Source organism: Silene latifolia, chromosome 6, assembly GCF_048544455.1.
Source record: "Silene latifolia isolate original U9 population chromosome 6, ASM4854445v1, whole genome shotgun sequence".
Taxonomy (NCBI): Eukaryota; Viridiplantae; Streptophyta; class Magnoliopsida; order Caryophyllales; family Caryophyllaceae; genus Silene; species Silene latifolia.
In genome coordinates this window covers 1,516,102-1,535,494 of record NC_133531.1, presented here as the reverse complement: position 1 = coordinate 1,535,494, position 19,393 = coordinate 1,516,102, and the positions used below count along the sequence as shown (strand labels likewise).

General features: G+C 34.3%; 2 protein-coding genes across 2 annotated transcripts; one reads left to right on the top strand and one right to left on the bottom strand.

Annotated features, from left to right (window-relative positions):
* Positions 1 to 11,661: 11,661 nt before the first annotated feature.
* Positions 11,662 to 13,077, top strand: LOC141586652 (UPF0481 protein At3g47200-like). Its single transcript, XM_074407948.1, has one exon. It carries the CDS (start codon positions 11,662 to 11,664, stop codon positions 13,075 to 13,077), a length of 1,416 nt encoding a protein of 471 aa, XP_074264049.1.
* Positions 13,078 to 13,226: 149 nt separating this feature from the next.
* On the bottom strand, positions 13,227 to 17,831 carry LOC141585911 (lectin-like). Its single transcript, XM_074406986.1, has 3 exons — positions 17,538 to 17,831; positions 16,961 to 17,040; positions 13,227 to 13,804 (listed from the first exon to the last, which is right to left on the bottom strand). The coding sequence occupies exons 1-3, from the start codon at positions 17,748 to 17,750 to the stop codon at positions 13,438 to 13,440; spliced, it is 660 nt and encodes a 219-aa protein (XP_074263087.1). The 5' UTR covers positions 17,751 to 17,831; the 3' UTR covers positions 13,227 to 13,437.
* Positions 17,832 to 19,393: the final 1,562 nt, after the last annotated feature.

Below are 19,393 nucleotides of genomic sequence, written 5' to 3'. Positions count from 1 at the left end.
CTTTTGACCCTTGACCGTCAACGGGAGTTGGCTAGGTTGGGAGTCGGCTCACCTCAATTGAACTAGTTGCCAACTTGAGTTGAACCCGGGAGGGAGAACTTGAGAAGGGTGCCTTTAATTTTCGGTTTGAAATCGACCCTTGGGAGAGGGAGTGGGATGACCGGGAAGATAACGTGGGCTTATTGACCTTAACTTAGAATAAGGGAGTCCGAGTCACGAACCCGAGAGGGAGGTGAGTCGGGATTGCTAGTATCCTATTATGAACCCGGGAGGGAGTTAATAGGCGAATTAGAGACGTTTTCCCCTAACTATTACCCAATGACTTGTTATCGGGATTTATGGGTGTAAATATGGTGTGTTGGAGGAGAAATCGGACCCTAGCCTTTCCTTTATTGTTTAAGACCATTATTCTTTTACTTGTTTACTTAGTTTATTAGTTTTAGTTAGTTTAGTTTAATTGTTTAGCTTAAATTCAATCATATTTCTTGATCGCGTAGCTAACCTATAATTTAAGACGAAACTAGTACTCAAACTTGATCTCCTTGTGGTTCGACCTCGACTGCCCTACTACATTAGTTGAGTTATTTGTTTGATTTGGGGAGTGCGACAAACCCACTATCACCCGACTGAAAAACTGTTGGTGAAAGAGTAAGATCCGTATGTGAGAAAATAATACGTTATTAAACAACCTTGGTTTTATACAGGGAAATGATAAATACTTAAGGGGTTCTGCTCATTCGATCATGTACAACATTTACTCATTCATGGACAACATTTACCATTTTACCCTTTACATTACTCAATCAAAACTTTCCCTTTTTCGTTGATTTCCTTCAATTATTTCCATTTTTCAACACAGTCAAGTGTCAACCACCCCACTGTCAGTCACCCAACCGCCTGCCACCTTCCCTCCGGCCACACTATCGCCGACGGCCACCTGCCCATCGCCGACCACCTCTCCTGCCCTTGCCCACCTTGCCCACAAATAATTCCCTCCCTTACTCCCACAAACAACCACCCTCTGCCCACCATAACGTCTCCCTCCGCATCTGCTATCGTCGTCCCTACCACCATCGCCGCCGACCCCCGCCCCTACCACCACCGTAGTCGTCCACCGTACTCACCCCCAACCACTTTTAGAATGAAACCCTAATTATAAAATTTAGGTTAATTGAATATGAAATTACTTAATTAATTTTGGTATCAAATTTGATGTATTGTTGATAAAATTAGATTAATTATTTGTTTAATGTATGAATAAGGTGCATAATTGATGAATTTGGTTAAATTTTGATTAATTTGTTGGAGGAAGAAAGAAAAAATAAGAGAGAAACTCTTTGCTTGTTTTCTGAATGAAGGGTATGTAATGGAAAAATTATGAAAAAAAGTCTATAAAAGAGTAAAACGTGTACATGAAAGAGCAATGACGTACTTAGGGAGCTATAAGAGGAAATAAATCTTTAATATCCCCCTTATACTAAGAGAATAAGGGATCTCTCAAATTTTCCCGACTAAATAAATTTGTATTAGGCTTTCATTATATCATATCTGTAATTGAGCTTTTATCATATCATATCTGTAATTGGGCTTTCATTATATTATATCTATAACTGAATTATACTGAATTTTCCCTCCTCCACCGATTAATACAAAACATTAATAATAATAATTTTTACAATTAAATTTCAAATTGAGTTAAATATTAGTTGTATAATTGTTTTTTTTTTTTAATATTCCTATCTAAAAATCACGCATTCGTGCGAGATCTATACCAGTTTGTATTAATTTCATTGAGTGATGTGTAATTTAATTCTCAATTTCTAAATAAATACCACATTTAGTATTAAATGCTTAAATACAACCCTTAAATGTTATATTTAACATTACGCTTATAATTTATATTAATAATATTCGATTTTTACTCTCAAAATACGGAGCAAGTAACTACTCCGTAGCGCTATTTAATAACAATCAATATATATATATAAAACTGGGTTAGAAAGACTGTGGATTGACACGTGGCATTTAGAAAATTTTTAAAAAAAATGTATCACAAGTGTGTTCATATGTCCATTACTACAACATAGTTAGGAATAAACAAACTGACTATATAAAGTGTACATTAATAAAGGTGTTTTGAATAGAAACTAAATTACTAAATCATACAAATAACGAAAAGCAGAATAGTTTGAATTGCATAAATATCACCAAACTTGAGTCCAGGATTCCATTTTTATAGATGTTTAGTCATTGTTTTATTAGATGACTTGAATAAGGAAAAAAAAAAAGGACTAGATTATGTGTTACATAATAAATGTGATACACATATGAGTGATATGATACAATGTACCTTAAGAAAAATATTTATATAAATAGATAAGCATTCTTCTTCACATTATCACACACTTCTCCCCTCCTGCTATTCAATTATTTTTTTCCCATCTCATGTTCAATATCCAGCTTTTCAAACCCGCAAACATATCATACAAGAAGTAAGTAATACACTGCCAATTTGTTTTTTAGATAAAATGACGTAAAATCTTCTCAAATTGATGATGTCGTAATGAGATATAAAAACATAAAATTGTAAATATGCTGCAATAAAAAAATTTAAACACATTTTGAACATTTTTTTTTACACATGTCAAATTTCTATAGATATCGTTTAGATACCGAAGTGGAAGATGAAACCGGAGCTACAAATAAAATTCATAATCTTTGATGATGAGGCTCAAAAAATCGTTGGTATGACAGGTGAACAACTACATGATATCCAAGAAGCAATAGATGAGGTAAAATGAGAGAATATTTGTTTTGTGTAATTATTGAAAAATATTTTACAGGAAAACAAACTTCATTAATAATCATTGTATATGTTTTAACATATAATCATTTATAAAGGCTCGAGAAACTTTGTAAATTACTCCGTATCAAATAAATAGTACACTTCTACGCACATCCCTTCCTCTTTCATAACAAAATTAAAATCATTATGGAATAGGGTAAGTTTGAAAATATGGTTTTTGATTTAGGGGAAAATGTATGTTGAAGTTTGGGTATAAGCATATGTGGAATTATAAGTGAGAAAGCTTTTGGATTTCTGAACAAAGTTACTTAATTTCTGCGGTACACATTACACATATAGGTAACTAAATTTATTAACTATTTTTTTTATATAAAAAAAATTAACAACTTTTTTTAATTCCAAATACAATTATACACGACATATTTAACTCCGTATAAAAAAAATTATAGCAGCTACTCAAGATTGAGTAAACATAAATTATAGGGCCGGGTTGGACAATTTTACAATATAAAACGGTTCACTTCTATAGAAAAAGTATTCATGTATTACTAACAAATGAGATTATTCTTTTTAAAAAATGAAGCTCTCTCACATTGTGAGACCGTCTTAATAATTATTGGATTAAATGAGTGTTTTAATTCAAATTAAAAACGGTTTTTTCATATTGTAAAATAGCTTTACACAATAATTATTACTCCCTCCGTACTAAAATATCCCTCACGAAAAATAAAAAAAATGAACAAATGAATGAGACGGAGAGGATACGTTACTATACAAGTGATTTTTTAGTTAATAGAGTTATTCATATAAAAAATTCTTATGCGTATTTGAGATCAGCTATCAAAACCCATCATTTCTCTTATTGTATTACTACCTTCATCCGATTTTAATAGCCCATAATTTAATTTACAAGGATTTAAAGGAAAAAGACGATAACCCTCTTAATTTATGCCTTGAATTAAGAGTTGAAATAAATTAAAAGAGTGGGGGAGTTAAATTTTTAAGAAAAGTTTTCTTTATCAAACTCCTTCTACCGTCTACCTTACAATGACAAAGACTTATGTGTTGATCCCTCTGTTGTTTGGTTTTATTCCCATTACAAAATTAATTTAAATTCATTTGGTGAAAATTATACAAAGCATTAACTAAAAGAGTGAGTGTTATTGAAAACAAGGCACTAATTTTACAAATGAGGGACTGTTATTCGAAAATAGGCATTAACGCATGATTAAGAACAAAAATATTATTAACAATTATCTAAGTGATGCCATAATTTTAGTGATTTTGGTATGTTTATGCCTTCATCAGATTATGTGAAATTATCTTGAATTTCCATCAAATAAGTAATTAGTTATCTTGAAACCAAATTCTAAGGACATTACTGGAAGAAAGTTAAAACGCGAAGAGTACAAGGAGGAAAATGTGAAAACACAAGGTACCCAAAAATATTTCCATTTTTAATTAAAACAAATTAAGCAAAAACATAAATGTATGGTATTTCTCCTACTCCAATTTTTTAGTGTGTTTTCACATTTTCCTTATTTAACATTTTCTTTAGCAAAAACATAAAGGTATGCTTTCTTTTCCCTTATTTAACATTTTCTTGACAGGTTTTTATACCGCTTGGTTCTAATTTCATATCAAAACTGCCCCTTTATCTTGAGTATCCATTAATCTGAAGAAGACTCGAGCATCTCATTGGAAGGCTAAAAGCGTATTAAATTGTTTATACAAGTGTTGTGCAAATGTTTGTCAATAATTCTTTTAAGTAACTTCTGAGTGAATAGATTTTTTCCAATATTGTACCCTATTTGTATAATAGGTTATAAATTTAAACTAATATAATATTGTATTATAAAATTTTAAAAGATTGTCTATATAATTTTATATGTATGCCGTGCAATTTTGCACGGTCCTAAGTTATAACCTTTGATAAAGATAAAATATATATATTATTAATTTAAATAAACAACGTATAAAAACAGGCCGTGCGAAGCACGGGATACTACCTAGTACGATTTAAATTTGAAACAAAAAATGACTATAAAACAACTCAATTAGGTCGATTAAATAAGTATCCCCTCCATCCACATTTGTTCTTCTCATTTGATTTTACGCGGTTTCCAATATGTTATTTTGACAGCTTTTTTCGACATGCTACAATTAACTTGCAGGGGACAACCCGATTTGCCGGATCTGAATTTTACAAATGTAACTGATCTTGATGTTAAAGGGCGTATTGCTATGCATTGGTTGAAACCTAATAAGTCCTACACATGTGGGTTCGTACTGGATGGTTTGTCGAGTTGCACTAATATCGGTATTGCGGTATACGACCCTAGTGGAATTCCGATCGCAAGTGGAATATATGGAGTAGTCGGAGATATATTGACAACTTCTTCCTTCATAACGCCCAGCATTATGGACGAAAGTCTTCTTACCGTTGCGCTTTCACAACGCGATTCCAATGCAGTTCTAGGAAGTATGACTATCAAGACCTTTAATTTCACGGAAGTTTAACACCTGATAAGTTACAGACGTACTGGCCTTGGATCTGTTGTTCGTCAGATTGTTCAAATGCGAGTTTCCTGTGTTGTTGTGTGTATAACGAAATAAATACTGAATACCATGTTTTTCTTTCTTCCGTATTTGCGTGAGGCCGTGAGGCCGTGAGGCGTGAGCCCTCTCTTGGTGTGTATTTACCTCAAATAAATTTCATGTATGTTGCATCAATTGGATAATTGAATTTGTGGTTGAGTTTGTTTATATCTTAGTTTTCCTATTCCTTGCAAATTAGGAGGCGTTGAGGCCTCTGATATGCGGACCGATGTCTATACAGTCATAACTCATAAGTATCATCATTTACAGTCTTACTCGTTAAACTAATTGATATCTGCGACAAAAAATACTAATTATTTTTGGTGTGCAGAAAAAGAAGTCGTCCATCATTGACGTACCAAGTTTACGCAACGTTATGGATTAACTTAAATGAATAATCATGATTAAATAATTAATGTCGGAAAATGAAGACGAAATGTAAGCCGGCGTGCACCCCATCAGTATCTAATAGTCTATAGACCAAGTACTTAATCAGGAAATAGATGAAATGGACAGATTGGCTACTTTGACTTCATTAACGAAACACTGATTGATGTTAGCCGATGCCAATAATATACGGATAAGGCTTTTGGTATTTTTGTTATTCAACGTAGGAAGAGAAATGCTGCCTGAATTAATATTGATTTAGAACATGCACCAAAAACAACAATATAAACGAAAAAGAGCGCGACTGTCTAAACCCCACAAGATATTGTAAGCTGTCGACTTTGTTATACAAGTCCACGCTGAGCGATGTCCTAAGCTCGCTGGATAACAAAGCGCTTAACGACGAGCCCATTCCGAATGTATGAGAGAGGCTAAATCCAAAACCAATCTATATATCTAAAACACAAAGTGTTCTACTTTGGTCATAAAAACGAGCTTCATTATTTTGACGGTATCCACTTTGGTCATACACTATATTGTAACTAGAGTAGGTAATGGGCCGTGCTGGGTTGGCCCGTTGTGCCTTCCCTCAAAATTGGCCCGGCTCAGACACGGATATTGGGCTCCTCGGACCGTGTCGTGTCAGGCCCACTGATCCAAACCTACGCCGCGGCCCGCTCAAGGCACGGCCATTTTCGTGCTCAGGCCGTGCCTGGCCCATGGGCTTTTCGTGCCTTGTTCATGGGCCGGCCCATGTGCTTTAATATTTTTTTTTTATTTAAAAAAAAAAGGTCATATAATTGATATATTTTTAGTACTTTTTCTTTAATAAATGATGATTAATGGTTTAAATATATATTTTATTAAATATTAATGTACCTTTTGTTTAATAAATGATGATTAATGGTTTAAATATATGTACTTTATTAAATATTAATGTACTTTTTGTTTAATAAATAAATATCAACGGGTCATTCTTCGTGCCGGGTCATGCCAAGCCCGTCGTGCCTGGTGCGTGCCGGGCTCCACCGTGTCGTGCCTAGGCACAGATTTCTGAAGAAAATCGCGCCGGAGCCCGTCTAAAGCCCATTCGTGCTGTGCCCATGCTTCCTCAATTTTCTCGCCGGGCCGGGTCGTGTCGTGCCTGGTCGTGCCGCCCACCGGCCCGCGGCCCTTTATGCCAATTCTAACTGTCATTGAAGTGATTTTTCTATAATGAGACGAGTAGGCGACCCCTTGTGAGTTGTGACATGTCAACACGGTCTTACTATTCGTCTGGAAGAGGAATAATATGGCAATATGCACATCCATAGCAATTATAGAGTAAATATTATCGACAACGTATATCATACACAGTCCATATCATCGAACTAGTATAGTAACCTTCCTTTTTGTTTGGTTCAAATCCTACAATGTAAGCTCTATTTTTGCCCTACACAAACTATTGTGTCCAAGTAAATTAGTCAACGTAGTTATTGACTTAATGTCACTATACAAAATATCCAATGCAAACAACACGCTTTGTAAAATGAAAATACAAAATAAAACTAAATTCATTATATTCAAGATTAATAACACACTATTAATATATGTGGCGTCCAATTTCGGCGTCACCCTCTCACATGCACTCCTTATTATTGGGGTCTCCACTTATTCTATAGGATGTATCCATTATTTTGTGGGTTCCCATTTATTGCATGTGAGAGGGTGGCGCCGAGATTGGGCGCCACCGGGTGGCGCTAACTCATTTTCCTTAATGTAATCCTTTTCATTCTTACTCTGTATTTCTTTCTTTCTGTAAAAAGATTAATAACGCACTATTATATTCAAATTTTTGGGTTTTGTTTTGAAAATTATGAGTTTTAATATGAAATTTTTATTTTCGTTCAATTAAACAATAAGTTAAAAAGTTACAATATAAAACTTCAAAAATTATACACATAAGTTCATAGGATAAGATATCAAAATAGAGAAGAAATAGATGTGTTTAAACAAAAGTAAAAGTGATGAAATATTGCAATTTGCCATAAAATTACCATTTACTCCACAATCTTTTCTATAATATTTAAATCCTTAGGGAAAAAAAAACTCAACTGCTAGAAAGGTCTGAGGTAATACAATTCGTTAGGAATATAACTAGGGGTCGTTTGGTTGCCACTTAGAAAACATAGCCATTGGAAAATCCCATGATTTTGAAAAACATGGGTTGTTTGGTTGCCATAAATTTTAGAAAATGTAGGAATTAGAACTTCTCAGGAACTTTCAATGCCTACATGATGTGGGAAGTTGCTTATCTACTCCCCCTTGGTCATTGGAAATTCCTGTGGAATTTAATTCCAACATGAATAACCAAACGCTTTTCCGAAATTCACCTGAATTGGATGAGGGAACTTAATTCCCATGAATTGTATTTTCCTAGGAAAATTAAGTTCCTTGATCAACCAAACAACCCCTATATAAGTCCGTGTTTTATTAAAAGCATTACTTCCTTTGTTCATCATCACCAGTATATTATGGAGCCCTTTCCGAATCTACAGCCCTAAGCTTGCTTGATAACAAAGCGCTTAACAATGAGCCCTTTCCGAATGCACGGGCCGGCATGAGAGAGTCTAAAGCTAAGACTAGCGTTTCTTTGAGGCGCGGCGGCCAATTCAAAGGATCTGCTTTCCAGTTTAAAGGCGCCGATCTTATCATGTTTATAGCTACGGGCTTCAACGGCTCGACGTGAACCAGGGACCACAAGCGAGACGACAAAATCCCCTTGCCATCCGTAAGCGTGATTAGTAAGCTCCAGCTCAAACACACCCCTGTACTTATGTCCACGATTCAAGCTCGACATTGGGAGCTTTCCTTCGACAGTAAAATTGGTCTCTGAATCCGCATGGCAGTATATCATATTGTTAGCCCTGCATAGTGGTCAGGATTTCGATTACTGTTTTTTTTTATATATATACCCTCCAATCCTCCATTGTTTTGTAGTTTAAGTCATTTTAGGGTTTTATACAAGAATTAAGAAAAAAATACTGAAAAAGTGTAAGGAAAGTTTTGATTTAGAGAGCTCACCCATATCGATGGGACCATATATGGGTCGGGTTACCAGTTATAGTCATGCTCCCTCCATACATGGTTAAGTTAATATCCTGCAGTAAGAATGTAATAAGTTAATAAATACTAGTAACAAGTTAAATAAAACATTTAACATTGAAATTATCTTTAATTTGTGTAAAACGAACCCTAGGAAAGTTGGAATGCCATGCATTAGGTGGACGAAATAAAGACAAAGGATAGTACTAAAACTCAGTAACTAGTACACGTTATTTTATCCTTAAATATTACTCGTAGATGAAATAGAAGTGATTATGATGAGGCGGTTTGAAAACTAATTAAGAGGACGATAATACTAAAATTAATTAGCTAGCGATCGGTAGCAGAAGTGGTTACAGACTTACAGGCATGCATTGTGCTATGCGAAATTGTGGCTGTGGTGGGATGTTGTTATCTCTTTGCCGATGAGCCATGCCTAGGAAACGAAATTAACAAAGATTATGGGAGAGTTTAGTTTTGTGTACTTGTGTAGTAGTAGAATTGACAGATAAAGATTCAATTAAATTAATACAAGTGAAGTATATATAGCAAAAGGCAAAGGGCGTGTTTTATAGAGGGGTTTTAGGTAAAAGATGCATTTAATAAGAAAGCCCATGCCATTATTAGCACAAATACCATTATATCTCTAGTAGTCAGTAGTCACTATTTATGGGGTGAGTTCAAAAACATTATAGTATACTTCGAATTCTCTGAAACAAAACTCAAAAAGTTTATATAAAGATTAGATTCGTCACCACCAATTATAGTATAGGTGTACAACTGGTGGTATAATGTATTAGCTGCAATATTAGTAGGGAGGTTTTTCGCCCCATTTCTTCTAATATAACAATATTTAATCATGGTCTGGCCGTATGGCCCATTGCATGCCCGTCAGTTTCTTGACCCGGGTTTGGTGGACATGTGCCATGACGCCACCCTCTCAAATACATTCTTATTTGAAGGGGTCCCCACTCACCCCATGTGAGAGGGTGGCGCCCAAATTAAGTGCCCACATTAATCAAAAACTCTTAAGAATCAATCAACATCCAATTGAAAACCCAATTAGAGCATCTAAGTAACTACAAACCCCAGTTCCGCCACTGATTTCAATCAAATATATACAGAAGATGAGTTCAAAGCATACAAATCAAAACGTAATTAGAATTAGACATGAAAATAAGGAAAAGAAGCTTAGTTTCCCATGGATGCAGGAATAATTAATTCTAAAATTCTACGGAGTCCTTATTAAGAGGTGGAGAATAAATTGAGAGCGTCAAAAATAGAAAAATCTGGGAAATTGGGGAAAAATAAAAAATAATAGAAGAATAAGAATTAATTAAAGCGTTGATTGAATGCGAAAGACAGGAAGTAGAGGGATTAATAATCGGAATAATTCAAGGTAGAAAATATGCATTAAAATTAGAAGAATTTTGGAAAATTGATTGAAAAGAGGGCAATTTTGGGGAACAATAACCTTTGTGAAGAAAGGGTAGTTCAGTCACTTTTTAACAAATTTCCCCGGAAACAGCAACCCCTGATGTCAATGGTCTTACTATTCGTCTGCAAGAGAAATAATATGCACATCCATAGCAATTACAGAGTAATTGTGTGTGAATGGTTCGACACTGATCAATTATTGGGAAGTCTCCCTTAATACGGAAGTAGTCATTTTATAATTAAAACCGTTCAAGTTCTACATTATTTAGATATATGGGACAGACTTTTGTTATTCCCTAGATATATAATATTCTTTTGTCTCATCTATACAAGTGGTAATACTTAACCCGTCTTAACTATAAAACGGATATTTCCATCTTAAACAAGAATTTGTGTGAAATCTTATCGACACGGCATAGCATACACGGTCCATAGAAGTATTGAACTAAGTATAGACGTATAGAACCTTTCTTTTCCTTTGGTTCAAATGGTAGCTACAATCCAAGGGTGTCTCTATTTTTGCCCTACACAAAATAATCGTGTCCAAGTAAATTAGTCGTCACAGTTAATGTCAATGTACAAAATATCCAAACAACACGCTTTGATCTAATTGATTCAATCTTCTTCCATTTTTCGGGTTTCTATCGAATGAAGTTCGATACTACATTTGGGTAATTTCATTCTAGTTTCCTTATAAATTCCAATCATTAATGAGTTTGTGACAACATGTCATACTCAAACCGAGTATCACCCATTAACGTGCATCCCAATAATTGCGACGGCATGGTATCAGCCGCATTTTGTTTTGATCTAATACACACAACCCAAGGGGATATTAGTTTGCTCTACGCAAAATAATTGCGTCCAAGTATCTTAGTCAACGAAGGTAATGTCACTGTACAAATTACAAAATATCCAAACCAACAACACGCTTTGTTTCTTGATTCAACCTTCTTCCATGTTGGGTCCATTTTTTGGGTTCTATCTAATTTAGGTGATTAGGTCGATACTACATTTGGGTAATTTCGTGCTAGATTCCTTTTCAAGTTGGAGAATTAATGTATTAGTGTCATCCTGTCATACTCAAACCCAGTATCACCCGTTAACGTGCATTACATTGATTGTGATCGTGTGATACTGAAATTTCGACGTGCTCTAGTAAACTCGCGTTTATGTCTTGCAACTCTACATTTCTATGTAATTCCACTGCCCATGAAAACAATCATACTATATATATAGATGAAATTACAATTCAAATCTCTACAATAATCTTCCTTTAATTATCAATCTCTTTATTTTCTCACAATTATACAAAAAATAGTCACAAAAAAATAGATATACCAAAAAAAATGGCCTTACAACAACAATGGGTGATCAACATTCAGCAGAAACTGGATCAAGGAGGCCAAGTCGAGACGGACGAGCTATGGACAAAACACTCCATATACAAAGTCCCTAATTGGATGAAAGACGGAGAACGACCGTATGATGACAGGAACGCAGGCTACGTACCCGAAATAATCTCATTCGGACCGTACCATCACGGTCATTCACACCTACAGCAAATGGAGGCCCATAAATGGCGTGTCCTCAATCACATGCTAAAACGCGAGACTCAAGACATAACTCTGTACTTAACCGCAGTCAAAGATCTTGAACCCAAAGCTCGAGCTTGTTATGATTCACCCGTGTCACTCACAAACAACCAATTTGTCGAAATGATGGTTCTTGATGGTTGTTTTGTGTTGGAATTCCTAAGGGGCAGAGCAGTTGGTGGATACAACCATCTAGGTTACAAGGTTAATGACCCGGTTTTCTATAAGGATTCTATATGTCATGTGATTGCCATGGATTTGATGAAGCTCGAGAATCAAATCCCGCTTATTGTCCTTCAAACACTCCTCGAGGTCCAGTACAAAGGGAATGCAACAATTCAGGATGTTCCAAAGTTAGTCATGTGGGCTCTAACTCCGAGATGGGTTACAGTTAACTCTCCTAGAACTAAGGAACATCTTAAGGACATGCGAGGTGTGGTTGCTACGGAACATGGTTCCGAGCCCATGGTTCATTGCCTTGATGTTTTTCGGAGAAGTCTCATGTACCAACCCAAGTCTAGTCCTTATAATTGGTGTGGTTTGAGGTTACTATGGAACAAACTTAAATGGGAAGCGGGATCATTTGAAGAAGATTCCGGACAATCCATGGCTAACTGTGTTTCCGACCTAAGAGAGGCCGGAATTAAGTTCAAGCCAAGGAATAAGCTTCCATTTTGGGATATACAATTCAAGCAAAGTTCCGGAGTTCTCGAGATACACCCTTTTAAAATTGACAGCGCGTCTGAGACTGTCTTTAGAAACCTGATAGCATTCGAGCAGTGCCACATGACTAACTCCTGGGACATGGTAGTCACCAATTACATAGCTTTTATGGATAATTTGATAGACACAGCTGCTGACGTGGCGTACCTTCATGATGCCGGGATTTTAGTACATCATCTAGGGAGTGATGGGGAAGTTGCAGATCTGTTCAATAGGCTTGAGAAAAAGGTGTACGTTGACACGAAGAAGGGGGGATTAAGCGACGTGTATCAGAAGTTGAACGAGTATTGTAGCCATAGGAGTAACCGGTGGCGCGCAAGTTTGCAGAATGAGTATCTTAGTAATCCTTGGGTTATCATCTCTATTTTCGCTGCGCTTTTGTTGTTCCTCCTTACTGCTGTACAAACTGGTTATACCGTCTACGCCTACTATACGCCTCCTAGCTAAGTTCCAATCATTATCCTTTAATTATACTTTTACATTTCACATCTTATGTACTTTTCCGTATAGTGTAATTTTAATTGTCGAGTATTTTCTTTTTTGTTGGTTCAAAAGGATCGAAATACTCGTATATGCATTTGTTAGGAACAAATATATCCGTCATAATTATCGTTTTTATTATTATAGGTGAACATATTTTAAAGCAGAACATGCATAATAAAACAACAACATAAACGTGCAACAGAAAATACAAGCCGTGATACTAGCGGCGGAGAAAATAAGAAGATCCCGATTGTAAAAACCACACAAGATATTGTAATGTGTCGTCCTGTCGACTTTGTTATACAAGTCCCATTGAGCGGTGGCTTAATAGGCATTCTGCATAAAAAACCGCTTAATGATGAGCCCTTTCTTAATGCCACGGCCATCATGAGAGAGGCTAAAGCCAAGACTAGCGTTTCTTTGAGGCGCGGTCAATTCAAAGGTGTTGCTGATCAGGTTAAAGGTGTCGCACCTACCATGTTTGTGGCTACGGGCTTTAATGGCTCGACTTGTGCCAGGGACCAAAAGCGAAACGACAAAACGCCCTTGCCATCCGGAAGCCTGATTAGTAAGCTCTATCTCAAACACACCCCTGTATGTAAATCCGGGAGCCAATCTCGACATTTGGAGCGTACCTTCGACACTAAATTTGGTCACTGAATTCAAACGGACGTACTTCATATTGTCATCCCTGCATAGGGGTCCTGTAGTCGTCAGCCTTTCACATTCTCTAGAAGAATTGTTTTATGGAAAATGAGATGGCGACACCGGGTGTTACTCAATTGAGTAACACTCGGGGTATAATGGTAAATTACTCTAACTATTTTCAAATTTAAAAAGTGAAATGTTAAAGGGTAATTAAGGCAATTCAAGTATTACAATTAATTAACCAAATTAAAAGTTGTACTTCGTATTAAAGAGCATCATTAAAAGATTTTTATGCTTGTTATCATACCAATTTTGTAGGTATTTAGTTGGTACATTACGTACATACTCCATGAATATCTATATGCATAATTTGAACAATTCTTCCCCTTAATATGTTCAAGTCATCTCTTCCCAATTTCATAAAATAAGACTACTTCTCTTAATCATTCACCAATACATGAGTAATTGGTTAGTTCTTCAGGTGGGTCGTGCGAAAGAGCATCCGTTTAATTTACCAGCAAGAAGATATGAACTAATAACATATTAACATGTATCAATAATACTCCGTACTAAACAAATCAAGTTTTACAATAATGATGTAAATTAAATCACCAAAATCAAAGTAAAACATTCAATAATTGTTCTAAATTGTCCTACTTATTTCTCTTCTCTGTTAATGGGTATAAACCTATGATTAGAGGAAGATGAAGATGTGTGTTATGATATGTATTGTTGTATAATATTAGATATAGTTTAATTTTAATTAGTATTTTTTATTAATTTATCAATAATAATTGATTGTGAATTACGGTTTTATCCCTACGATTTTGGCACAAAAACTAAAATTACTTCTTAGTTTTTTATTTTTTTCTATTTTTTTATTAGTGTGTTACCGAAACTCGGTAACACCCGGTATCGCCCTAGCACTACCCTTGTTTTATACACCATTTTTTTTTGTTTTATAAGTCATTTTAGGGTCTTTCACAATAACTTTTTAAGAAAAAGTATAGAAAATGGTTTACTTCGTACAATATTACGTAGTTAAGTACTACTTTTTTTTTTTTTGATGACGAGGGGGTTAAATCCCCCCGGGCTCATGCATTCCCGCACCACCACATGGACCATGTAAGCCACCCCTTCCTATATACGTATGCCATTCTCAAATTGGAGAGACTTATCTATCTCTTCAACATCTCTCAAAATATTTTAAAATGTATATTCATATGAAAATTTAGATTTTTCACAAGGAATATAGAGGTATAGTTGTAATAAATTCTGGAATAATATATTTTTGTAAAAATAAAAATCAAAGACTCACCTCGAATAAAAAATCCATAAACCTGTGGCTTTATGTGTTTTATGCATCCCTCATAGGCTCCCTTTGGCACAACACTTCAGGTAGCTTATTTAATTAACCAAAGTAACTTATTTGACCAAAATTTCAGTTACATGATTTTTTTTGCAAATAGCTTATTTGGTCAAATAAGGTACCTGAAATGAAATGCTACCTCAGATAGCATTTGAGAAATTAGGTACCTGAAATGACTTATTTTAAACACCCCTAATTTATAATACAATAGGGACCATGTTCCAAACGACCAAAATGTAGCAAAAAGCCCTAAAATCTTGAAGATTAGCCTTTGCTTATAACTGAACAATGAGAGGTGGCTCGACTAAGTAACTAAATACTGCAATCTTATCTATATAAATTCAGAAAACAATACTCATTGTATAGCGCGCCACGTCATAAATGCATTTTTTTTTTTGGAAAATCAAGGTTATGGTGGGACCCGTGAGTGTGCAACGTATTTAATTATTCAGATATCCGTCTTTTCGAACATGCGCTAAATTCCGTGTCGCAATAAATTATATAAAATAATCTTATGGAATACTTCTTCGAATTAATATTATGATAAAATTCTATACAATCCGTGTAAAGAAAATGCATAACATTTACGCAGAATTAATTACAAATGCGAGTAATGTGATTAAATTACATAATTTTTGAAACAAAATTACACAATAAAATTACAGAAGGAATTACAGTTATATACGGGTTCGAACATACAACGGAAATGAATTACAAAAATGAATTATATGTGTTTTTGTTAATATTATTGTACCACAAATTCACAACATAATTTTTTAAAATTACAGGGTACAAATTTTTTTTTTTCAAAAAACGATACTGCCGCATATGTACTTCGAATATAAAACTCGGCATGTTAACTATCAGCCGCGCACACCGGAATTGGTAGGTGAGAATGATAGGAAACCGAGTTAATATAGTCTTCAACAAGCATTTAAAGCTATTTTTAATTTTTTTTTACTCTAAAAAAACAAATAAATAAATTTTATTTTAATTTACAAGTGATTAAAAATTTTTTAGTACAATTTTTTAATAAATAATTCTCAATTATTATAACAATTATTGTTTAAATAATAAAAACACGATAAGGTAAGTCGAAAAACTTTAAAATATGTTTTTTTAAGAAAAAATAATCCTCTCAGATCTGTATAGAAAGTCGTTCATCACCGAGGATTTATGTACTTGGAGCAAAAATTCTGGCAATTTAACTAAGTCGATCTTGGTTAAAACGAATGAAATTCTGGCAATTTAACTAAGTCGATCTTGGTTAAACCCGTGCAAAATTTAACAATAGAAATGCAAAAACAAATATACATGAAAAAACATTCATTCTGGCTCAGATACATACCCGTGCAATTTTGCACGGGTTTAAAACTAGTAATTTATTAATAATATAGGGTTTTTGTAGTACATGTTATATATCCTCGTCCATATGTTTTTAGAATTCTATGTTGTGCATACTCATGATTTTATAAATATTACTTCTATTCCTAAACTTAATAAATGGTTCTTAAAATAGCACAATCTACTAAAAGTCGAATTTTAAACCAGTTGAATTTTACATAGAAAATATGTTTACTGGGTAAACGATATTTATATTTATATTAATTGTTTGACCGTTTATTACCAAAAAAATCAACAGAAAGCACATAAATTAAACATCTGAAAGAGGCGAACTAATGCATTTGAGATATTTAAGAATTTTCCATAAAATTTAGATATATTAGTGATGTTTTTTCTTAAAACAAGAAATGTTACGTTAAATTCGAAAAAATACGAGGATATCACATAGAAAATACAAATAGTAAAATGAAATTTTGGAGAGCTCACCCATTTATAATGGACCAATCATTGTCCGGATCACCAGAAATAGCCATCCCCTCCCCATACGTCGCTAAGATACGATCAGCCTGCAGTAAGAATGTATATACTCCGTATTATTTAAACTAACAATAATAAAATTAACATATAAACTAATTTGTGTAGAAATGAACCCTGGGGTTGGCATGCATTAGGTAGACAACACGAGTGCATTGCTGCATAGGGATTACTAAAACCTTGAACTCCCTCTATTTTTTTAAAATTTTTGGAAAGGAATAGTGCTATGGCGCTACTGAGTTGAAATTTAGTTGCATCCTTTTGAAAAAATATAAAAATACAGGGAAATAAACTTTTTATTTTGAGACAAAATTATAAAGGCAAAAGAGTCATCAAAATATTGTATCAAGTATCAAAAAAAAAAAAAAAAAAAAAAAAAAGTGTCTAGAAAGTAGTAATCTGTTGATATACCCCTCACAAAAAAGACTTACTGCTAACTAATTAAGAGGATAATACTAAAACTCAACGCTATACGGTATTTAGTTATTAGGACAACAAATAGGATATCGTATAAAATAGAGGTGTTTACTATAGGTGAACGGGCGAGAACCATGAGTCTAGGACGATGAGACCCTTCCAAATTCTTAGACCGATCAATCTCTCGGTCATCTTCCTCATATCGGTCATCTTCCTCATAAATGTCAATCCAACCATTATATCGGTCATCTTCCAAATTCATGTATTTTTTTATGGTGTTGAGAAGTAGGAAATACATCCTAAGCAAAACATCTTTCAAATTCATGTTTAAGAAAAGAAACTAAGCAAGATTGTGGGAGTTTAATTTTGCGTATGTAGATGGAAGATGAGACATATGAAATATGGGTATGTAGCAAAGGACGTGTTTTATAGGGGTTATTTAAGTATATTGAATATCATCTGTCCCATTTTGTGTCCACTTTATATACATTTTGACCCAACCGATTAACATATTTATTGTATAATTTTTAGTTGTAGTAGGTGATGTATCAAAAGATAAGTTGAGTAGCAACACACAATTAGAATAGAGGATCCTTGCCCATCTAAGTATAGGCGTATAACCATCGGCTAGATAGGCTTGATAAGTGATAACGACCAGGGCTGTCAAATAATTTGAGAGGTCTGATTTAAAATCTTATCTATATAAATTCAGAAGATAATACTCATTGTACAGCGCGCCACGTCATAAATGCATTTTCTTTCTTTCTTTTTTTTGGAAAATCCAGGTTATGGTGGGACCCCATGAATGTGCAACATATTTAATAATTAAGTTATCCGTCTTTTCAAACATGCGATAAATTCCGTCTCGCAACAAATTATATAAAATCATCTTATGGAATACTTCTTCGAATTAATATTATGATAAAATTTTATACATTCCGTGTAAAGAAAATGCATAACATTTACGCAGAATTAATTACAAATGCGAGTAAATGTGATTAAATTACATAATTTTTAAAATAAAATTACACAATAAAATTACATAATTTCAGGAAGGAATTACAGTTATATACGGAATCGAACATACAACAGAAATGAATTACAAAAATGAATTACATGTATTTTTGTTAATATTATTGTACCACAAAATCATAACATAATTTTTTAAAAGTACAGGGTACAAAACTTTTTTTCCAAAAAACAATAATAACGGCATATGTACTTGGAATATAAAACTCGGCATCTGAACTATCAGTCGCGCACACCAAAATTGGTAGGTGACAATGATAGGTACAATAGAAATGCAAAAATAAATATACATCAAAAAATATTAATTCTGGCCCAAATACATACCCGTACAATTTTGCACGGGTTTAAAACTAGTATTCAAAATTGTAAAAGATCTCCCCTGAAATTACTTTATCTTGCCCCTAAAAATTAACCTTTTGCCCTTAACTAATTAATAGCATTCGCAAAGTTGAGTTGCCCCATATTTTATTTCTCATTTTCTTATTCGTCCACCTCATTTTGCACTAACTTTTTCATCTAACATTCACATTTCATAACTACATCTTTGCAATAATGAGGTTCTCCAATAATATAAATTTACATACAAAATATGGGAACCTCCCCAAAAGGCACACCAATTTGCCTTGCTCTTTCTTTTAAGAACCTCCTCCAAAAGTAGATGAACTCAATATTTGGGGAGTTTGATGCAACAATGAAGAGGCACATTTGAAAAGAGAGAGAAGGCAAATGAACATGTAAAATCCCACCTTTACGGATGCTTTAAAACCCAATTTATCACCCACCACTAGACCTGCCAAACGGATTGGGCGAGTTGCGTCACGGGTCGGGTCATACGGGTCACGGGTCGGTCATACGGATCACGGGTCGAATTAGAGTCAGAATACGGGTAAAGAATCTAACACATTTTTGTAAGATTTTTTTGATCAATTTTTTTCTTTA